Consider the following 24,156-nt stretch of genomic DNA (forward strand, 5'->3'; position numbering starts at 1 on the left):
CAACAAAAATAGATATTAGTATATTACAAATATATTTTACTACGAGATTGAACAATATCTATTTTAGAAATTTAACCAATAATCATAGAAGATTGAACAATAAAAAACAATTTACCTATAAAGAAACGAGAGAAGTAATTGTTTACGCATAGAAGATTGAACAATAAAAAACAATCAAACAGTTGAATATCTGAAGGAGTTTGTATGATTCATATGTATTAATCTTACAAAGATATCAAAATGGTAATAACACGGTTTGACTTTTTGTTGACTTAGTGAAATTCATCAATCTCAAATACTCTTGCAGTTCCATCAAGTGAGACAGAAACTAAATGATTTCCATCAGCTGATATAGCCAATGACTGAATAGCATGAGAGTGTCCTCTCAATGTCTTAACACATTCTCCAGACAGACTGTCCCATATCCTCACTCTCCCATCCACACACCCTGTCGCCACAAATCGGGACCCACCTACCCATGACAGACACGTCACCCCCTCCTGCTCAACAACAAAAGATGGAAATGTTAAAACCATGTGAAAAGACTTTTTTACCCTTTTCAAGATATGACGAAACGAACCTCGTGTTCGCAAGTGCAACGGGGTATAGAGTGTTGTAGATCCCAGATGATGAGTTTTTTATCCATGCTTCCGGTTGCTGCCCATGGAGAGCTGACACGTGAATTCATGTCGTGTAGTTAGTTAAAACTGAAAAGACTTTTTTACCCCTGAAATGTACAGAATACAAACTGTGTTGTTTGAAATTACCTAGATGAGAGCCCGATGCATTCGATTGAATCCGTATGTGAAGTTAGAGAAGTCACAACCTGTGTTCGAAAAAAAAGAAATAATTAAAATATGTAAACAAAAAAATAAAAAGAAATATGAAAATTTAATGAATTAAAATAAAAGATGAAATTATTCGAACCTTCCCGGTTATGATATTGACTACATGGGCAGAACCGTCTTTTGAACCGGTAAGAACGAGAGATGAGTCAGCGGTTATTGCCATACATGTAAGCCCTTCGGTGTGATAAAAATGACCTTGATACAAAAAAAAAAAAAAAAAAAAAAAAAAAGATGAAATACAAATATTTAAATTAAAATCTTTAATGATAAGAAGCAATGAAAAATACATACCTCTAACAACATGAATATTCTCTCCAGTTTTTGGGTTCCATATCCTCAAACTTGCATCATCAGAACCCGTACAAATTGTTTTACCTAAATACCAGAGTAAGTGTTTGTTTTTGACTTTTTGACTTAATACAGAAAGAACGACTTAACAGACAAAAATTACCATCAGGAGTAAAATCACCACAAGTGACAGTACTAGCATGACCAGAGAAAGTATTAAGATAAACCGCCTTGTCAGCATTCCACATCCAAACAGTCGAATCGTCCGAACCACCTAAAACCAGGTGTCCACGTGGATGCCACCTCACCCACTAAACACTCACATCAGCCCAAAACACAAAAAAATAAATAAATAAAGGGGGCTGTTTGATAATACTGAACCATCCACTGTTGAATGGTTCAGAGGTTGTACTTGTATCAAACGCATTGAATGCTGACAGAGTGACAGACTTCTGTCAGCTTTTATCAAACAGCCCCCAGAAAAAAAGAGGATAGTACAAGATTAGTGTACTACCTCGATCCCTGTTCCGGGTCCCTCGAGGGTACATTTTAAGGTTCCTGATAAGATGTCCCAAACTTGAATGACACCATCAAAGCTTCCGGAAGCTGCCAGCTGTCCATCAGAACTGAAGGATACACTAGACACTGAATCCTTATGACCTTGTAATTCAAAAGCCCAATCTCCTTGACCGATTTTCCAAAGAAACCCTTTGTCATCACCTGCTCCTGTTGCCACTAATGTAGGGTCTGTAGGGCTACATGCAACTGTGTATACTTCACCTATTATAAAGACTTAATCTGGTAAGCTATATGTGTATGTCTGAGTGTTTCTTTTTTGACTTAATTGAAGAAATAATGAGTTAATAGAGAATGTTAGTTAGTTACCTGTGTGGCCAGTGAATATGTGCACTGAATCATCAGCTTCGTCTACTGTAGAGAAAGCAATTGAACAAAAAAGTGTTTGAGTAGAAAAGAAGAGAAAAGAAAAGAAATGGTTTTAGAGTCTTTTACAAACCATCAGCTTCAGTATCAGAATCTGCATCATCGTCTGCATCAGGGAGATCTGAAGAAGGGGAATGAAGTTTTGTGATATGTGGATTTGAAACTGGAAAGAGAAGGTATGTAAATTCAGGGGTAGAAAGTAAAATTACCTTCTTCGTCTACATTGATTTCTTCTACGATGTCATCTTCATCAAGAAAGACATCACCGTGATCTTCACCTTCGTTTAAAGGAGTACTCATGGTCGTTACTTAAATATCGATCCCAGAAGATAAACAGGGGTTTAGCTAGGGTTTGACGAATGAAGCTGATGTCCTATCAAAATCAATAACATTGAGTCAATTCCTTCCATCTGCTTAAATGGAAAGCAGAATTCAAATATACATGAATGTAAACATAAGCATAAGAAGAATAAGATGAACATCAGTACCAAATTTAGCTTTATGGTACTCGGAAAAGGGAATTTTTTACATATATCAGATTGACAACTACTTTCTGAACATTGTAAACTTAAATACACGCAATATTTAGCGTATTTCAACAACAAATAAAGAATAAACTAAATATTCCATAAGTAGAACGGATTCTATCATAAACAGATCACAAGTAAATCGGGGAAAGGTTTAAGAAACGGAAAAAGAAATCCATTAGAATCGATGCTTACTAACCGCAGAATAGGTAAAAACAAATTCAGTTATTAAGCCCTGAGCACCACGGCGTTGCTGCTGCCGCCGCCGAAGAATGAAGAAGAGTTTCGTCGACAAAATGACTTTTGCAGACTCTTTTTAGTGGAGGTCGATTACTTTTTTAATACTTTCTTTGAGTCCTTATTCTTTGAACAATTTTCATAAAGACCCCCTGTAGTTTTATTGATACTTGCCGCGATTTACGAACCAAAGAACAGAACATTTTTTTTTTTTAATTTTATGTTTTGTGTAAAAGGAATATACAGTTTCAATCATCTCCATTTAACCAAAAACTCACTCCAACCAAGGCAGAAATCGAGCACAGTTGCAATTGGTGAAGATCGCAAGTTTCAATTCTACAGGGACTGGTGGTTCCTTTTTACTGGTATGGAATTTATTTCGCCCTTTTGCGACTTTGAGGCTTAGCTTTTCACAGCCCAAAAGTCCTTTTTGGAAAAGTTATAAAAAGTCAGGTTTTACTGACTTGTCCAAAAAGTTCCTTTTCCTTGTATCAAAACTCCAAAAGTAGCTTTTTAAAACTAATTTTGTCAAACATCTTTTGCTTTTTTTTCTTTTCCAAAAAGGATTTTGGCTGTGAAAAGCTAAGCCAAACACCACCTGAAATTAAATCTTGAACTAACCAAGCAGAAATCGAGCACAGTTGAAACAATTTAATCTTGAACTAACCAATCTGAGTGACTGAACTGAAACGGAAATGATACTGAAACCAAATTGAGCAAAATTGAAACTTGAAAACAGAACTAGCGCCTTCAAATAATACTCAAATCATGGCAGAAACCGAACAAAAAATAAAAGTCGGAAATCAAACCGTAATGAAGTCGTCGGCGGTTGGTGCGGCCGGAGATGGTGTCGCTGGAGATGGAGTCACCTGTTGGATTGTAGGCGCACTGTCATGAGTCGGTGTTCTAGAATCTTCCAGACCGATCAAGAAGATGGTAGAACAAGTAATAATCTACCATAAGTCCCTAGAACAACCTAGAATTCTCTAGGATGCAAAAGTATAGAATAGAATTGTGTAGAACTTTGTATATAGATAAGGATCTTGTAAGAACGATCTAGAATACTCAGGAATATACGAAATCTAGAAACTTCCCTTTGAGGAGGTGTAGGATGTCTATAAATAGGGGGAGGACTCATTTGTCCAAACCATCGAAGAAGTTCTCTTGTAAGAAGTGAAGTTATATAAAGGAGCTCTTTTCTTAGAAGTGTTTCTTGTCGTTTCTCTTGCTTCCTTTAATCGTTAATACATCTAATCCATCGAAGTTAGCCTGACTTAGTCGGAGAAAACACTAAGTGGCGCACGGTGATTGAAGCATCCCGTGACACGTGGTATCAGAGCCAGAATTCGTACAAGCAAGAGATCATGGCTACGGAAGGAGGAAGTAGTGAAGTCGCAAACGTGCCTCCTGTCGTCGAGGAGAAAGGAAGAAAGTCCAGGAAGAGGGACCAATCGATAGATGCCTTGGCAAGCTTAGAGAACAAGCTTACAAGGACAGAGATTAACGTCGGTGAGATCCTTGAATGGAAGGATACCGTCGATCAGTTCGTTGCCGAGATAAGTGACACGAGCGATGGATTGAAGGAGACCATCGGTGTCATCAAGGAAGAAGTCCTTGGACTTATTAACACCCTGCGGAATGAGTTCCGTGAGAAGGTAGCTACTCTAGAAGCCGAAGTAAATTTGTGCAAAGCCGCAATTGCTGGAGGAGCAAGTTCAAAGATGACGCCACATGCCGATGCACCTAAACCCCTGAAGTACGGAGGTAAGCGTGACCCTAAACTTCTCGAAGAATTTTTCTGGTCTGTAGAATGTTATTTCAATGCAATCGGGGTAAAGGACGATAAGCCCAAAATAGACACGACCGTCCTATACCTATGTGAGAACGCCGCCCTATGGTGGAGGCGGAAGCATAATGACATAGAAAAAGGGCTATACACCATAGAGACCTGGGATGAGTTCAAAAGGAAACTCAAGAAGCAGTTTTGTCCCCATAACGCCGAAGATGTAGCAATGAAGAAGCTTCGGGGACTGAAACACGTTGGGTCGATTAAAGATTATGTGGCAGAATTTACTGCTTTAATGCTTGAGTTGCCTGAATTACAAGAAAAAGACAAGTTATTTTATTTCCAAGATGGACTACAATCTTGGGCTTATAACGAGCTCAAGCGAAGGAATGTCCAAGACGTTGACGAAGCTATTGCGGTAGCGGAAGACCTTATGGACTTCCGAAGAGATGCATCGATTAGGAGGACTAGTGGGGGAGATAAAGCTGCACCAAGGCCGTCACCAAGGGACGATAGGCCCGCTGTCAAACCCTCAACTTTCAAAGGAAAGGCGATCGAAGGAGGGACTCGTAAGGAGGTGAAGTGTTATTTATGTGACGGTCCCCATCTAATAAGAGATTGTCCCAAGAAGAAAAGTTTCAACGCCATGGTCTTTGAAGATGAAAATGAAGAAAGGGGCGAACAATAACTAAGCTCGATGCGTCTCCTCAACTCGGTGGCTAAGGAAGAGACAAAACCAAAGAAGAGAGGAGGTCTCATGTTCGTGAAAACTAAAATAAATGGAGAGACAACTAAAGCCCTAGTCGATACAGGTGCGTCTCATAATTTTCTTGCTGAAAATGAAGCCAAGAAAATGAATATTCAATACACCAAGGAGATAGGTTGGCTGAAAGCAGTAAATTCCCCATCCGAACCCATCCTTGGTGTCGCCCACAATGTGCCCATCGAGATAGGAGGATGGACAGGAATCATAGACTTAACGGTAGTCCCTATGGATGATTACTGCATGGTGCTTGGGATGGAATTCCTAGACGAAGCCCTCCCTTTTTCATTTGAGGATCAAACCATGCGCCTCACCAAGGGATACTCGATTCACATCGTTCCCTTAGAAAGAAACAAGGCGAATTCCCGTATCATATCTGCCATGCAACTTAGCAAAGGCCTTCGGAGGGGCGAGATGACATTCCTAGCCACATTAAAAGAAGAAGTTGATTTTTCGGAGATGGAAGTACCAAACGAAATCAAGAAGGTACTTGAGGAATTTAAAGAGGTAATGCCACCAGAACTACCCAAGAAACTACCACCACGAAGAGAGGTAGATCATGAGATAGAATTAGAACCAGGAGCAAGGCCACCAGCGTTGGGGCCTTACCGAATGGCACCACCGGAATTAGAAGAGCTAAGAAAACAGTTGAAGGAGTTACTAGACGCTGGCTTCATCAGACCTTCCAAAGCTCCGTTTGGCGCCCCAGTATTGTTCCAAAGGAAACAGGACGGTAGTCTAAGAATGTGTATTGACTATCGAGCCTTGAATAAGGTAACCGTGAAGAACAAGTACCCAATCCCCTTAGTCGCCGATCTCTTCGATCGACTCACAAATGCTCGATGGTTCACAAAGTTAGATTTACGATCGGGGTATTGGCAAGTTCGCATAGCAGCAGGAGACGAGCCAAAGACAACATGTGTGACCAGGTATGGATCATTTGAGTTCTTGGTCATGCCCTTTGGACTCACAAACGCACCAGCCACAACTCATGAACAAAATCTTCCACCCGTTCTTGGATAAGTTCGTAGTAGTGTATCTAGACGACAGCGTAGTCTACTCAGAAACGTTGGAGGAACACGTGGAACATCTAAGATTGGTTTTTCAGTCATTAAAGGAAAACCAATTGTATGTGAAGATGGAGAAATGCACTTTTGCCCAACCCGACGTAACATTCCTTGGGCACAAGATTAAGGACGGGAAGATCTACATGGATGAAAGAAAAATAAAAGCAATTTCAGAATGGGAACCACCTAAGAATGTGTCCGAACTACGATCGTTCCTAGGTCTGGTTAATTATTATCGAAGATTCATATCAGAATACTCGGCAAGGTCAGCTCCACTAACTGATCTACTTAAAAATAAGGTTGCATGGGTGTGGACGGACAAGTGTCAAGAAACGTTTGAGGAGCTAAAGAAGGCCGTCACGAAAGAACCAATTATAGCATTACCCAATTACTCGAAGCCGTTCCAGGTACAAACTGATGCCTCAGACTTTGCTATAGGCGGTGTTTTGTTACAAGAAGATCATCCGGTGGCGTACGAAAGTCGGAAACTTAATGAGACCGAGCGAAGGTATCCGATACATGATAAGGAGATGACAGCGATTATACATTGCCTTCGAGTATGGAGACATTATTTACTCGGGAATCGGTTTGTAATTCAAACTGACAATGTCGCTACAAGCTACTTTCAAAATCAGAAAAAGCTAAGTCCCAAGCAAGCCCGTTGGCAAGATTTCTTGGCTGAGTTTGATTATGTCATGGAGTATAAGCCAGGGAAGGCAAATGTCATCGTCGATGCTCTAAGTCGGAAAGCGGAATTGGCAACCATCTCTCGGGTAACCTGCTCCTTTACTGATCGCATCAAAGAAGTAATAAGCCATGACCCGTTAACAAAAAGCTTAATGGAGATGGCTAAAGAAGGGAAGACCCGAAAATTTTGGGTCGAAGATGGACTATTACTCACTGTCGGTAATCGAATGTATGTTCCGAAATGGGACAACTTAAGGAGAGAAGTCCTAAAAGAATGCCACGATTCAAAATGGGCAGGGAATCCTGGAACACACCGAACCATGGCAATTGTAGAAAAGACTTACTACTGGCCAAGGATGAGGGACGATGTAGACGCCTATGTTCGGACATGTCTCGTATGCCAACAAGACAAGGTGGAACAGTCCAAGACAACAGGGTTGTTAGAACCGTTGCCGATTGCGGAGCACCCTTGGGAAAGTATAACTTTAGATTTCATCTCGGCCTTACCTACATCTGAAGGTTGTGGTTCCATCATGGTGGTCGTAGATCGTTTCTCCAAATACGGGACGTTCATTCCCGCTCCCAGAGATTGCACAGCTGAGGAAGCTGGTCGGTTATTCTTCAAACATGTGGCAAAGTATTGGGGACTCCCTCGGAGCATCATAAGTGATAGAGACCCTCAGTTTACTGGAAAATTTTGGAGGGAATTATTTAAGCTCATGGGTTCCGAGCTCCACTTTTCGACCAGTTTTCATCCGCAAACTGATGGACAAACCGAGAGGGTGAATCATTTGCTGGAGATTTATGTAAGGCACTTTGTTAGTGCTAATCAACGGGATTGGGCTAAGCTAATTGATGTAGCCCAATTTTCTTATAATCTACAACGGATCGAGGCTACCGGAAGAAGCCCTTTTGAAATCATCATGGGTCAACAACCTTTGACACCACAAGAACTAACTAGGGGGTATAAAGGCACTAGTCCACCCGCATACAAGTTCGCAAAAGGGTGGAACGAGGAACTTGACATAGCAAGGTCTTACTTGAACAAAGCAGCCAAACACATGAAGAAGTGGGCGGACAGAAACAGACAACCGCGTGAATTTATGGTTGGTGACGAAGTGATGGTGAAATTTCCCCAGAGAATGTTAAAGTCCACTCGGCAAGTGCACAAGGGCTTAACAAGAAGATATGAAGGGCCGTATCAGGTGATCCAAAAGGTCGGGACTAGATCATATAAGCTCGACTTACCAGCCCACTTAAAGGTCCACCCCGTATTCCATGTAAGTCTCCTTAAACCTTATAATCGAGATGAAGAAGACCCGTCTAGGAGTGAATCACAACGAGCTCCAGTTGCGAATGTGATATCCTTTGATAAGGAAGTAGACGGAATTCTAGCCGACAGAATAATTCGCAAAAGAGGATCACCCAACTGGACCGAGTACTATGTTCGATGGAAGGGACAACCTGATACGGAATCCAGTTGGGAACGAGAACAAGACTTATGGCAGTTCAGAGACAAGATCGAAGCATACAAGTCCAAGGCTTGACGAGGACGTCAAGGATTTCAGTGGGGGAGGGTGTCACGAGTCGGTGTTCTAGAATCTTCCAGACCGATCAAGAAGATGGTAGAACAAGTAATAATCTACCATAAGTCCCTAGAACAACCTAGAATTCTCTAGGATGCAAAAGTATAGAATAGAATTGTGTAGAACTTTGTATATAGATAAGGATCTTGTAAGAACGATCTAGAATACTCAGGAATATACGAAATCTAGAAACTTCCCTTTGAGGAGGTGTAGGATGCCTATAAATAGGGGGAGGACTCATTTGTCCAAACCATCGAAGAAGTTCTCTTGTAAGAAGTGAAGTTGTATAAAGGAGCTCTTTTCTTAGAAGTGTTTCTTGTCGTTTCTCTTGCTTCCTTTAATCGTTAATACATCTAATCCATCGAAGCTAGCCTGACTTAGTCGGAGAAAACACTAAGTGGCGCACGGTGATTGAAGCATCCCGTGACAGCACGTTGTAAAGAGTTAGGGCAGCCAATTTTATTTGATTAAATATTTTTGATAAGGGTAAATTAAAATAAAACCAATATTGACATCGAGTTATTTTTTTTCTCGTAAATACGTCGCTATATTTACAATTTGGTTGTAATATCAATCAAATGACTGGTTCTTTTAATTTTCTCGATAACTATTTTTCTCGAACATCAATAAACTCACTAAGTTTATGAGTTTCAAATTGCAAAAAAATCAATATATTACCACAAAATTTTAATTTGAACACCGAGTTTTTTTCTCAATTATGTCATTGCATTTACAATTTTGTTGCGATGTCAACCAGTTTACCGATCCATGAGATGTTATTGTGGTTTAAAAGCTCGATTTGTACAACAAATAAATCAAGTTTAGTCTAATGGTTCAAACTCACATACAGGTTAGCGAAAATGGCATAATCAACATTTCAAGATATGTTATTGTGGTTTAGAGTCTCGATTTGTACAACAAGTAAATAAATACCCCTACAAGGTCGATTCGTACAACAAATAAATGAATACAAGATCAATTTATTTGTACAACAAATAAATGAAGACCCCTATAAATAAAAATACCTACAAACTCGCTTCTAAATCAATTGACCAATTACCATCAATCTAGTCGGATAACAATAAAATTACATGACAATATTCAGTTTCAAATAGAGGGTTTGCATCGAACCCAATTTCACATATCTTTTTAGGTCTATCTAGTGGTTCAAAGTCAATAACAACGACATACTCACCCTTTTGGACACTTTTTATATAATGTTTAATGTTTAACTCACGTCAGAGTATTTCTTCACAAATGACATCTGAAAGTCAATCTAGTGGCTCAAACTCACTCAAAAGTCGGTGAAAATGACAGACTTACCCTTTCAAGAGATGTTATTGTGGTTTAGAAGGTCGATTTATACAATAAGTATATGAAAACCCCTACAAGGACGATCCAGGAGATTTTTAGTGAGTTTGAACCATTAAATCGACCTTGTAGGGCTCTTCATTTACTTGTTATACAAATTGAGCTTTTAAACCACAATAACATCTTTCTGAAACGGTGACTATGCTATTTTTACTAACTTATAAGCGTGTTTGAACCATTGGACCGACATTCGTTTATTTGTTATACAAATTGAGCTTCTAAATCGAGCTTCTAAACCACAATAACATCTCATGAATCAATTAATTGGTTGACACTACAAAAAAATTGTAAATGTAATGACATAATTGAGAAAAAAAACTTGGTGTCAAAATCAAAAATTTATGGTAATATAGTGACTTTCTTGCGATTTGAAACTTGGTATCAAAATCGAAATTTTGATAAACCTAGTGACTTTATTGCAATTCGGGGAAAGTGGTTACTGAGAGAACATGAAAAACCGACAATTTTTGTTGATATTGCAATAAAATTATAAATATAGTGACAAAATTGCGAAAAAAAAATAACTCGGTATCAAAATCGAAATTTTATAGTAATATTGACTTTTTTGCCATTTACCATTTTTTAAATACTTTTAGTAAATATTTTTTTAAAATGTTTTTAAAATTATAAATTAATACTACTTTCTTTTACCTTTATTGTTCGGGTAAATTTCATAAACACCTTGTAGTTTTATTGATATGGCACAAACTTATAAAAAATGAATAAAAAAAAAGAAAAAAAAAACTGTTAGCTAACAATGTATGACATGGTGCATTTTAATTGATAATTATTAGGGGTGGAATTGGTAAGGTTTCAATTTGTTTTCCTTAAAACGTGTATCGTGCCAACTATAATTGGTATAAAAAAATTTCTACCAGTACCATACTAAATATATTTGGCACCAATATATTTGGCCAACAACAAGTTTGGTTATTACAAATTGGTAATGATGTATCCCAACTTTTTTTAATTTTCTATTGTACATGTTAAAATAAGCAAATACATCCGGTAATTTTGACGTTTAATGAAGAAATTAGTTACACGTTTCTTTTAATTTACAAAAGAATTCTACTGAAGTAATGCTAAAATAAAGTTTTAATTTTTGTGCTTTAACGTGGTAATAATTATTGATTAATGCGGCCAGATAACTTATATAACGTTCATAATATTCTAAACACTAAACACAATTAACGATTGAAATATAAGATTTCGTTTATGTATATATATATATATATATATATATATATGAATTGGTTGGTACGGTATTATTATGGTATTCAAAGTTTTGTACCATTACCGTACCAAGATTGTTCAATTGGTATGGTCTTACCAACCAAACGTGATGACTACCAACTATACTGGCTACCAACTTTCTTGATTGGGTTGATAGTATGTTGATTGATTTTCGTGGTACAATTTTAACGACCCTAATAATTACATTTCATTCTAAAGGTATTATGACTTTTGTTAAGTATAGTAGTTAACAAAGTCATCCAACCATAAAAATGTCAAGGGATGTCATCTCTAATTCATAAATTGATGTCATTTATATTAAAATGGCTAAAAATGAAAATAACCTTCTTTGATAATGTTTGGTTGTCATAAGCTTTTAGTAGCCTAAAACATAAAGAAAAAAAAACTTTGAAATATATATATTTACAAGTTGGAAGAGGTGTATGATTGGTTGGATGCTTTATGGATGCAAGGGATACAGAAAGAGAAAATTATTTCTATTATTATAACTATGTTATGAGTTTTATGGGGTTATAGAAATGTGATGGTCTTTCGCACTCAGAAGTATCGAAAAAATACTCTTATAGATACTATTAAATTGTATTTCTTTAATTAATATTGTTTTAGGAACCGTAAACTGGCTAGAGATTTGAATGTCTGGCTTCAATATCTTATAATTTTGTAATTGTTTTTTTGCTAGCTTCTTGCTAACTTTTTGTTTGTTTTAATAAGAGATGTCGTTCAAAAAAAATATATATCTATGCACCAGATGGTATTTATTGTCAAAACATATTTTTCATATATGTGTATCACTTGCATTGTACAAGTTGTATGATATAAATCTTATTTATAAGTTAAAAACTTCAACGTTAAAAATAAATTTTAGTTACAACTTCAATAAAACATCCCTAAAGCGAAGGACTATTTCAACAAATAAAGAGAATATGTTATACTAATCCAACATGTAATTGTGACAAAACAACAATTAAAAACATACATTATCAGGTGTTGTCATCCCTATTTAAAATCATGAATTTAAGTTTCGTCTATAACATACATGGTTAAAGAGCATGTTAGATTTACCATTAAAAAAAAAAAATTCTCACTCAGATTGACAAAATACAAGATGATGATTAATAAGGAAAGCTTATATACACAAACACACTATGTAAATTAACATATCAATATTAATCCAACAAATAATTATGTCGAGTAACTTAGGGTCTATAAATAAATAAATAAAAAACTAAAATAAGTTAAACTTATCTGATTCTTACGCCATTCAGAGTACATACAATGAAAGAGCTAGTGGTCTAGGTAGCAATGACCCTGGTCCGTGAACACCACCCGATCAGTTGAGATCGGCTGTGGTCATAGTTAATATATAACATTAAAATCAATATTTTTTTAATGAACTTGAAGATTATGAATTAAAAAAGAATATATGACAAGTCAAATACTATAATTAATAATTTATGCAAGATTGTTAGAACTTTTGACTCACAAACATAACGAGTAAAACAACGCTTATTTTGTCTGTATAGATGTTTATTTGTTTTTTTTAGAGTTTGATTTTTTTCTAAATAATTGTATGCAAATGAAGTAAAAACATTTTTATGTTCCTAATAATCTTCGAAATTTTTGTTTATCAAAATAAAAGTTTATAAATTATACAACATTAAATAATTATTGTTATTGTTATTATTATTATTGGATTTTACAACTTTTAGTATTTTAAGGCAATATGTTTTGATTTTAAATACATTGTAGGCTTGACTAGAGTTGAGATTTTTAATTTCTACTAAAACCCCATTAACTCATTTCTGAAAACTAGAGGAGAGAGGAGCACATCGGTGACGACAGAGGTTGCTACCGGATTGTCGGAGTTTTCAGAATGAGTTCAAACAAACAACAGAAAAGAGACAACGTGCATGGGCGGATAGGAGATGTTGTGGTGAGCATTCCAAAGGCGGTGTCGATATTTTTCTGTTCAAATGTCCAATGGAGTTGATAACTCTTGCGGTGACGATTTTTTTCTAGTGAGCAATTATTTTTAGCTTTTTGAGCAAAGTAGTTGTTCTTTATATTTTTTTGGTTTACTTAAAGATTCTTGTTAGACTAATCAATTGGTATCCTAAAATCTATGGTTTTGTGTTTATTTGATTGTATATTTTTCTTATTTGATCACTCACATTGTTACATAAGGTAGTTCCTAAATTTTTTCCACGATAGTTTCAAAAAATCTTTCTATAGATTTTTTAACTCGGTTTGAAAAATTAGGTGGTCCCTAGGACCCGCCTAGCTTCTACTTAAACTCACATGTGGTTAATTGTGGTCAAGTACACCACGAATGACAACGACCAATGGGGATGAGGTTGGTGGTTTGACTCGTTGACTAATCGTTCGACGGATAAAATTTGATTATTTATGATGCATTTTCAACCATAAAACCACCCCATATAAGTGTATATTTCACACCAATCTTTTCTTCCTCTATTTACATACACATGCATTTATCTTGTCAAAATCCGAATACAATGGATCATAATCAAGATAACCCACCAAGTTATTGAAATCGCAATCTCGATAACGTTTTTGCATTAGATACAACTTCATACCAATACCCGAATATGGAATCACTTTAAGGTGGTTTATGAACTTGCTCTAAGGTGGTTTTCCTATCCCACAAACTTAACTTTTTTAACAATCATACCAAGCTTTCCCATCCTATTCACAACAATTTCAAAATGTTTTCATATACCAACAACATTTTCGAACATAACTACAACCATCACCACGACAACCTTCATAATCACAACCTCCACCACGCTAACCTTCACAACTATATTTTTCATCATCAGATTTTGTGACCAAAACAAAACTAAAACAACCCCAACCGAAGAAACGACCCCCTCCCCCCTCCGGCGGTTAAAACTAATTTTAAAAAATATCTAAGTTTTTCATTGTGTTTTTGGTTTTATTTTAAATACAAAGATAACATGTAGTGATGGATAGTAATGGGTATATTAAATATAATGTAGTTGTATGTGGTGATGAAGTGACACCCATCGTATTTGTGGTTAGTAATAAGTACTCCACAAGGTCTGTGGGATAAATCAATGAGCTCACAAAAGATGAAATAGGTTTTGATTTCGTTATTATAACTGGAATTAGAAGAAAAATGAGTATTCTTTAAAAAAGTATTGTTGATTTATTGGTTGAGGGCATAATGTAAAATAATATAGAATTTAACCGAAATTCATTATATATAAAATTGGTTCACTATTTCCCATAACAAACTCTCTTACAAATAGTTTTCATCACATCATATTCGAAGGTCAATTTAATGTGATAATGATTTCTTACTAGATTGAGTATTGTATACATAAATATTTATTTATTTTTTAGATCGAATGACAACGACAACAGATTCCTAGGGGTAGAAGTTAACAATCAAGTCTCCATACAACGAAGATGATTATGTCACTTCGATGAACAATAGCATGCACACAAATGAAATATGTAAAAGCAGGCAAAGACAAGGAAAAGTAAGTCGTTAGCAATAATACATAAACATGAACTTTGTAAAGAAGCATACTTATCTGTGAACTTTTAAAAGAGGAAAACAAAAGGAGTGAGTGAAAGATAGCAGTAAAACAATAGATGCATAATTTTATAACTAACAATAGACTAGAAAATTGTTATCGACAACAAAGATAAAACAAAGACATATTCAATGGATTGAATGAGTTGTCTTCATACAAATAAATAATAGTCTATCCTTCTATGTTTTTTATGTTTCCTTTTAGAACAAACTACAAAGATATTTCTATGGTTTTGATTTTTGATCGATAAAAAAAATCGTGTTTAACATTTTTTTTTTATTTTTATGTTTCTATGTTTTTTCAACGTTCTAATATATGTGAAACTACAGGGGGTGGAAATGAAAATTCATACTCTTCTATAAAGCATCCTTTCCAAAACTTTTATCTTCTGCGCGCTAAGATGTTCTACCTCCGTAGCCACGTCGGGCGAGAGATTTTCTCAATCTATCAATTCAGATCTCATCTTTTCTACTCAACAGCAACTAAACTTTCCCCTGTTGATGAATCTACATCTGCTAAAAGAATCGAATTCGTCGATTATCTCATCAACACACTCGGATTCTCCAAAGAATCCGCCATTTCCTCCTCATCAAAGGTACGCCGTTTGAAAACCACTCGAAATTGTGATTCTGTTATTCGTATCCTCAAAAATTGCGGCTTCGATAACGCCCAGATCAAAGACATAGTCGCATGGGTACCGAAAGTTCTATTATACAGAGCAAACGAAACCCTAGAACCCAAAATTAGGGTTTTTCTCGAACTCGGGCTGACCGGGCCGGATCTAATAAGTCTTCTCAAGAGAAACCCTTGCTTATTCGATTTGGGTTTACATTCACGAATAATACCCACCATTGATTACCTTCGAGTCCTTCTGGGAACTAACGAAAAAGTGGTGGAAACTATTAACAGATCAAGATGGTTGTTTTCAACATCTATTGCTTTAAAGATGTTTTCAGACAATGTCTTGCTCTTACAAACTTATGGTTTCTCAAATGAGCAAATCAGTAAATTTGTTCATAAGAATGCTATGCATTTCACACAACCACCCGATTGGTTAACAAGTAAACTGAATTGGATAGAGGGAAAAGTAGGTATATCCCGTGATTCAACTGAGTTTTTTCGTTGTTTTCATGCAATTGCTTCAAGTAGTCTTTCAGGAATGGATAAAAAGATGGAAGTGTACAAGAGTTTTGGGTTTTCTGATACTGAATTATCTACATTGTTTAAGAACCAGCCTTACTGTTTTGCTTTATCAGAAGATACAATTCGTAATAAGCTTAGTTTCTTTATGAATGAGCTTGGGTATACACCTTCTTACTTAGTAACTTGCCCAAGTCTTTTCTCATTAAGTTTGGAGAAAAGAGTGAAACCTAGGAACAAAGTGTTGGAGATTTTGAAAGAGAGAATGTTGGATGAAAGAAAGTCTCTTATTACACTTGTTAGTTATCCTGAATTGAGATTTCAAGATTTCTTGAGGCGATTTGAGGACAAGATTCCTAGTTTGTATCAAACTTACATTAGTAGCATGAGGTAATAGTTTACCCATTCTTTTTGTTTTTGATCATAGAAATTCTAATGTGGAGTTACTTTGTAACATTTGAAAAGTTGCAATTCTTCATATAGATGGATGGCCTTTTTGTTAGTTTTGGATATTGTATTTGTTCATCAATCATGATTGTGTTGCTATTAATATTTATCATAATCAATTAAACTTGATTTTTCATCTTTTGAAATGTGTTTTTGCTTTTACTCATTCCTTTTAAATCCATGGTGAAAGAAATTCTTTTTATCAATCGTACATCTACATTAATAGTTATATCAATTAATTCATTTTTGTCAATGTTTAGTAAGATTATCTCGATCTTTGCGATGGATGTTTTTTGCCTTCCTTTTTTTTTCTTCAGTTTCATGTACATATTCATGGGGATACAAATTATAGTGTTTAGAAAAATTAGCTAGAAGTTATACTTTTTATTTGGGCATAGTATTCTGTAAAATTAGTTGGTAGTTTTTAAATGTGTAAAATTAAATAAAAACTACTAAAAACTAAGAGCTTCGAAAAATTAAAAGCTATTTGAATTAGTTTTTGGATTTATTTTTGTTTAAAATAAAACCAAAAGCTCATGAATGAATTTTTTTTCCATCCTCTTAAAAAGCTAAAAGACAAAACCATCAAAAAATTCTCAAAAACTATTAATCAAATTATCAAAGCAAACTTCTTGGTAAATAAAAAAAAGACAAAACTTCAAAAATGGTCCCTGTGGTTTTCGAAAATCTGAAGTTTAGTCTCTAATCTTTAAAAATCTCACAGATGGTCTCTGTGGTTTCAAAACTTTTAACAGATAAAAAAAGACAAAACTTCAAAAATGGTCCTTGTGGTTTTCGAAAATCTGAAGTTTAGTCTCTAATCTTTAAAAATCTCACAGATGGTCCATGTGGTTTCAAAACTTTTAACAGATGGTCCTTTTCGCTAACTCTGTTAGCTTTTGGCTGTTAAGTGAAGGACATTTCTGTCATTTCATAATCACAACGACCATTTATGAAGTTTTGCCTGATTTAAAATATATATATATATATATATATATATATATATATATATATATATATATTTAATATTAATGGGTCCCACTCTCTCTCTCTTAAACTCTTTTTTCTCTCTCTCTACCCTCACCTCTCTCTTCCCTTCCTGTTTTTCTTCACCACCGACCAAGAAGAGGCTGCCGACCATTGGAGTTGCCTCACCTTTCCCAGCCTCCTCCACCCTCCTCCTTCGAATCTGTGATGCCGACAATAGTAGAAAACGGGCAAAACACGTCGACCACAGTCGACTTCCTCCACCGTCGTCTGCCTCCATCCCGACGGTGTAGTACCCTAGCTCACCGCCAGCTCTTCCCTTCGTGATTACGACCAACCCCGACCTCCCATACCACCCCTTCGAGCTCACTACCGTCGCGTAGCACCCTCCCTTGGTCATTGCTGTCTTCCCTCCGTTCCCACAGTCCCATTGTTGGATTAAATACCAAGGAAGAAACGAACTCGCCGGAAAAACGGTATCGCCGGTCTCGGTAACAGATCTTCCACCCCAAACCTTTTCTGCTTCCTGTGTGTTTTTTCCTTTCTCGAACTGATGAAGACGATGACCTCATCCCCATCGTTTGTAAGCTCAGAGATCATGATCACGAATTTGAGATCTTCATCACTCCGACTAATGCTGTAATTTGATTTTTGAAACACAAAACCCTAATTTGATTTTTGATTTTTTAGAAGATGAAGATGAAAAATAAGAAACATGGGTTTTCTATGTGTGTGTATGTTTCTCTGTGTGTGTGTGTGTGTGTGAGAGAGAGAGAGAGAGAGAGAGAGAGAGAGAGAGAGAAAGAGACACCATTTAATATTAAATAATTATATTTTTTTTCTTTTTTTTTTAAATAAGGCAAAACTTCGTAAATGATCCCTGTGATTATGAAATGACAGAAATGCCCTTCATTTAACGGCCAAAAGCTAACGGAGTTAGCGAAAAGGACTATCTGTTAAAAGTTTTGAAACCCTGAGATTTTTAAAGATTAAGGACTAAACTTCAGATTTTCGGAAACCACAGGGACCATTTTTGAAGTTTTGTCTAAAAAAAAAGTTAATTATTGCTTATATAAACTTTTGTGAATGTGAAAATAATCATTATAAATGGTTAAAAATGAAGTATTACATATAAAAAGAAAAAAAAGGTCAAACATATATTTTTTCCGGTTATTTTACACATATAAATTGTTTTTGTCATATTACTCTAACAATATTTTATCAGCGTATGAAATTTTGTCATTGTATATTTGAATCCAATGTTTTAAAACCCGGGTCGACCCGGCCGGTTCAACCGGTTGGACCGTGACCCGGGGTGGAAGGCGGGTCAATTGAGAATGGGTTTTTGTAAAAATACGGACCGGATCAAACCGGCCGGGTTTCCCCTAACCCGTGGTCGAACCATTTATGTCGAACCGGTTAAAACCGGATTAACCCGTTTTGATATGGCTTGGATCGATTAATTGATATTTTCTTCTCCTATCGACTGTGAAGGTGACGGTTTTGGTTAGTTTATTGATTATTCATTGTTAATTGATCACTGTTTCAAGGTTTCTGATTGTGTAGATTATGTAATTAGGATCCAATTAACATATATTTATTGATTATAACATTGCTTTTCAATGCAATTAAATATGGAATCAAAGGAAAAAGAACGATTACAAGCACAATCTATAACATGTTTTGATATTTTTTCAATGTTTAAACTTTGAAAACATCAAATTATTGGTTTTATATGTCTATGCATTATACAGGAAAATAAAAACATATGAAAATAGAAAAAGACCATAAACCAGGTTGACCCGGCGGTTCAACCGGTTGAACCGGTTGACCCGTGAACCGGTCATCACACCGGGTCAACTAAAAACCCGGGTTTTAAAACATTGTTTGAATCCAAACAAATATTTTTAAAAAGCTCTATACAACTCCAATAGATCGTCTAAAAATCATTCCAATCCACCTCCAAACACAATGTCAATGTCATACGCTTTGGGTTTGGGATGTTAAGATGTCCAAAAATCATTCCAATCCACTTTTATAATATAATATGATTAGGTTATAAACTGTATACTATATCGATTTTATACCAAATTGAATAGCTATGTAAAAGTAGAAAATGCTACAATTAACAAAGAGTGGATGGGCAACCAGAATCGATTGTGTCAATTTAAACCTCCTTTCCGCATCACCACTGATAGGTGGAAGAGGTGTTAGCTTTATTTTAGGGTTGTTTATGATTTCATAGGATTCATATAACTAAAATGTATGAAATAATCTCCATACTTAATAAAAACCTCTCTTATGTGCCACTTGTCATTTTTTTAGACTTCATTTTGTCACGTGTCTTGTTTATGTTTACCCAAAATTTGTTTTCCCGCTCATCTTCCTTCCTTTGTTAACGGATGTCATCCCCAAAAAATCAGGGATCTTAATTTAAAACTTAGCTGTTATCCCAATAAATCAGGAATCCTAATTCATCTCTTAATTTCTATATTTGTATTATGCATTCCATTGATGCATCTCCCGTTTGCTATTCCCTATGTGATGCGTCGATTAAACTCTGGAATACACAACTCTCTCCTACATCCTTCTATCTCTCCTACATCCTTCTCTCTCGCCAACAGTCAGTTCCAGAAGAAAGCAAGTATACTTCCGCCTTCGCCATGTATTCTCCCTGCAACAACTGCAACAACATGTATACCACTTTGCCACCGTCGGTGATTAGGTTGTTCCTCCGGTAACCGACCTTCCCACCAAGAAAACGCACGAGCCAAGATTCGTCGTTTTGGGTTCCGGTTGCACCTACCTGCATACTTGGACATCCGAGGCAAGATTCCCAAAGTCAAGCCCTATGCTTTCACGAAATCGCCAAGAATCATGCTTATATGTACTCCGACTGTGAACCCTAATCCTCTCCGGTAAGCATCGGGTTTGAATTTTTCAAAATTTTACTTAGTTACACAACATTGATGAGGGGAAAATGCTTATACCATACATGTTTGGTGGATATGTTGTTTGTTTTTTAATGAATGGGTTTCAATTTCACTTTGTGTTTTGATTTCAATTTTTTTTGCCTTATATTAATGGTGAGCTTTATAATTTCCAGTCACTATTCAGGTTCAGCAATCTTGAGCATGATTTTTTTTTGCTAATGTGATTTCTTATAAGTAATGTAACATGCAGATACTTGCAAAGTTGGTATGCATAATGATATGTTATACATGAGCTTTGTTTTTTATTCAATTTACTTTTTTGATTAATTAACAAAGATTTTGTGTTAATTGGACAGGTGGTTTTAATTGGTTTGGCGAAAAACTTTTTTTTCTTCTAAAAGTGAAGAAAGCAAACCTTTTTACTGTTGTATATAAACAAACTTCATTTTTTTACATCCCATGGTTTTACCTCCACGGTTTCCTCTTTTGAATCTTACAATCAAAATAATATTGCCTAAAGGTTGATAATCATCATTTTATTCAACATGTTCCGGTCAGATGGGATTTTTTTTTCTACTAAATTTTTTGGTATCTAGGTTGCATCTTCTGTTTTGTTATTATCATTTGAGATAATTGGATAAAGTTGGTTTTGTTTAAATGGGCGATGGAGTGTACCATAAAGAAAGTAAGAGAAAGCAACATAAACTAGACGACTTGAAAAAAGGGTGGAGCTGCAAAAGGAGCTTTTTTCCGTCTTACCTAAGGCATTACAGGTAATAGGCTTGTATTTTTAGTCTTTAGTTATGGTTGAACAGTGTATTTGTGCTAAAAATTGGTTAAGCTTTTTGGACATGGTAAATCTTCTTTTATGATAGCAATTGTGATACTAACACAGACAGGAGACAGGAGACAGAAAATGGAACTATCATTGTGGTCATTTTCTAAATCATTGATTAATCACTCTTTTAGACACATTTTTGGTTGAGAGTTTGGTAATTGGGTAATTAGTTATTTCTAAATGGTTACTAAATTGAAAATAAGTTTTTCTTTTTTACTTAATCTTTTTTTTCATATTGATACTGGAATGATATGTCTGTTTGTTTGGTTTCTATTGCTCAAAATGGCATTTAAATTTATTTTTCTAAAACTGTGTTTGATTTGTACAATATAACATCTTACTATCACCTCTTTTGCCACGTGTCATGTTGAGAAAGCATCCTGGGTTGTTTTTTCCCAAGTAAAATGCCTAAACTAGCAATGTATTTTCTATTGTCCTCTTATTATGGCAATGTACTTTCATTTCCTTATTACAACAATATAATTTGAAGATTATTTTGTTAGAGCTTAGTACTTTATCACATATTGCTTTATTTAATGGTATTAAGACCTACCATAGTATTGTGTGTGGATTGGAATACAAAAAGACTTGAAAATTTATGCGTTCTCTTTTAATGTTATCTATCTTGCACGTTTTACTACATAAAGTTCTGAACTACATAATTTCCCATTCATGAAACTAATTTTTCAAAAACTCAAAGGTAGATGCTATATTAGAAACAAAAGTTAATATTTAAAAAATAGTTAATTTCAAAACTCGATATAATCTTTGTTCTGACATTAACTCCATCAAAAGTTAATTTTAACAAAATAGCAATGTACTTTTAGTTTTATGTCAAATATTGCATCATACTTTAATTTTTTATTTCTATTTAAACATTACTTTTTTACATGGATCATTTAAGACCTCTGTTTGATTAATTATTTTCCTACAAGGATCGTTTATGTACACTATTATTTAGTTAAATATTATTCTTTATGCATCTCTCTTACAAAATTTTAAGCTCTATCCCATATTAATTAAGCCTTTATTTTTTTTTCTTTTTCATATATTATTTTAATGTCTAAGAATGATTTTAGAGACTTAAAATTTAACTATAAAATTTCCACACGACCATATAAGTGGTATTTATGAATACCTATTATATATTGTGGAGGCTAACCTTCAAAATTATAAATAAAAATCTTGTGAATGAAAAAGCACATGCATAATGTCCCATGTATCTTAAAACAATTACTTATTTATTAACATAGTAATAATTATGTTTTCAAGTACCAAAATTAATTTAATTTTTTAACCGTGGATCCCACGGGTTATAACCTAGTATAATAACAAAACTATTATAATATTAAAATATATTGTTAGTATAAATTTTTAATGTATGGTTAAAGTTGAAAAGAATTTGGTGTAAATTATAACCAAAAACGTTTTTTTGACAAAAGTCTTATTACTTATAATCGAAAGTGTTTTTTTTTTTATTATTTTTTTTTGACAAAAGCCTTATTGACATTTGATTTTTTCCAAAATGAGTTTTTAAAAAAACATTTGAATTAGTTTTTGTGACGGTAAATGTCAATAATTTAATAAATTATATTTTTAAAAGTATTTGACTTAACTTTACATGTATAACGACTAAAAAGGAGTTATGTTATTGAAGTTTTAGCATAAAAAAGCCAAATACACTTCAAAGGGTCAAGTTCAACTAACTTTTTAAAGCTTGGGTCATTTGCAATACTCTTCACAACAACCGTCATGGAGAGCTTCCAGATTAGTCACCACGAGCGAGTGACGAGCCACCCTTATTCCATGGAGTACTATCCACGATGAAGAAGAGAACCATGATAAACAAGAGAGAGAGAGAGAGAGAGAGAGAGAAGAAGAAGAAGAAGAAGAAGAAGACCCTTATTGTTGTTCATCTTCCCCACCACGAAAATGACCGACCGTAAATGGCTGAGGTGGTATGCACGGATCACGACGGTGACAACGTCAACCATGAAACCCTTCGTGACCGGTATTCCAGACGGTCTTATGAAAAAAAGTTGTTTTCAGAAATACTTTTCAATCACCCCATCGTCTCTTTAACTTAGGGAGGAGAGAGTCATTCCCTCCCAACCCACTGAACCCACTACCACATCAGTTTTTCTCTTTCATTTTTCTTCATCTTTCTCAATCCACACCATACGGAAACCCTATCTTTTTCAACCTATTCAATTAAAAAAAATACAAAACAATCAAGGTAAAATCTTAATTAGCAATAGAGTTACCGCCGGTACCACTCCCTCTTCAGCGGATTGTTTAATTGGTTTCACTAACCCACTTCATCCTCTCTCTCTATACTTTCTCTCTCTCATTTTCTTTTGTACCATGTGTTTTAAAACTTGTACCTTGGTTGTTTTGTATTTTTTGTAATTGAATGAGTTGAGAACTAAGCTATCAATTGCGCGCTATAGCATTTTGCGGAGGTCGAGAACCGCTATTTTCAGTTTAGCGTTTTCATTTAGTGGTACCGCTATTAGCGGCGCTATTTACCGTTATTTCAATTACCGCTATAGCGGCGTTACAGGCGCTATTCCATTTCGTTCACATTTTGGGCCATTTGGTTACTTTGTCAATGAAAAACTATTTTTAATGATCTCACTACACTTTCATTTTAAAAAGCCCCAACAACTACCATAATTAAAAGCATTCAAAACAACTACATCTACCGACAAGTCTCTTTCTGTACCCACGACGACTTGAGCTGTTATGGTCGGACTACACTAATGCTTTTTCTAAATCAACCCAGACATTTGAGGCTACAACTTGGGACTTAACTCCTTAAACCAACCACGGCCTACTAATACGAGATTGAACCCGTGCAATGCAATTAAA

The 24,156-nt window shown here is 35.3% G+C and overlaps 2 protein-coding genes across 3 annotated transcripts; one reads left to right on the forward strand and one right to left on the reverse strand.

The window, feature by feature from the left end:
* Positions 1–156: 156 nt before the first annotated feature.
* Positions 157–2,955, reverse strand: LOC145138829 (transducin family protein / WD-40 repeat family protein). Of its 2 annotated transcripts, none has more exons than XM_079072849.1 (11): positions 2,805–2,955; positions 2,288–2,451; positions 2,152–2,199; positions 2,022–2,066; positions 1,651–1,916; positions 1,300–1,447; positions 1,140–1,223; positions 928–1,043; positions 768–826; positions 581–671; positions 157–500 (listed from the first exon to the last, which is right to left on the reverse strand). In XM_079072849.1, the coding sequence occupies exons 2-11, from the start codon at positions 2,376–2,378 to the stop codon at positions 273–275; spliced, it is 1,176 nt and encodes a 391-aa protein (XP_078928975.1). In that variant the 5' UTR covers positions 2,379–2,451; positions 2,805–2,955; the 3' UTR covers positions 157–272. The 2 variants fall into 2 exon arrangements, with proteins under 2 accessions (XP_078928975.1, XP_078928976.1); XM_079072850.1 differs by having other exon boundaries at positions 2,801–2,936.
* Positions 2,956–15,340: 12,385 nt separating this feature from the next.
* Positions 15,341–16,663, forward strand: LOC145136030 (transcription termination factor MTERF8, chloroplastic-like). The gene has a single exon (XM_079070233.1). It carries the CDS (start codon positions 15,341–15,343, stop codon positions 16,472–16,474), a length of 1,134 nt encoding a protein of 377 aa, XP_078926359.1. The 3' UTR covers positions 16,475–16,663.
* Positions 16,664–24,156: the final 7,493 nt, after the last annotated feature.

The sequence above is a fragment of the Lactuca virosa genome, chromosome 9, assembly GCF_052849685.1.
Source record: "Lactuca virosa cultivar CGN04683 chromosome 9, Lactuca_virosa_CGN04683_v6, whole genome shotgun sequence".
In the NCBI taxonomy this organism is placed as follows: domain Eukaryota; kingdom Viridiplantae; phylum Streptophyta; class Magnoliopsida; order Asterales; family Asteraceae; genus Lactuca; species Lactuca virosa.

What these genes read in the sequence shown, in the direction of transcription:
- LOC145136030 (XM_079070233.1), top strand. Translation starts at nt 15,341, where the DNA reads ATGTTCTACCTCCGTAGCCACGTCGGGCGAGAGATTTTCTCAATCTAT.
- LOC145138829 (XM_079072849.1), bottom strand. Translation starts at nt 2,378, where the DNA reads ATGAGTACTCCTTTAAACGAAGGTGAAGATCACGGTGATGTCTTTCTT. An exon ending in TGGTGATTTTACTCCTGATG is followed by an intron (nt 1,224 to 1,299) that starts GTAATTTTTGTC and finishes TCTGGTATTTAG; the next exon opens with GTAAAACAATTTGTACGGGT. An exon ending in TCAATATCATAACCGGGAAG is followed by an intron (nt 827 to 927) that starts GTTCGAATAATT and finishes TTTCGAACACAG; the next exon opens with GTTGTGACTTCTCTAACTTC.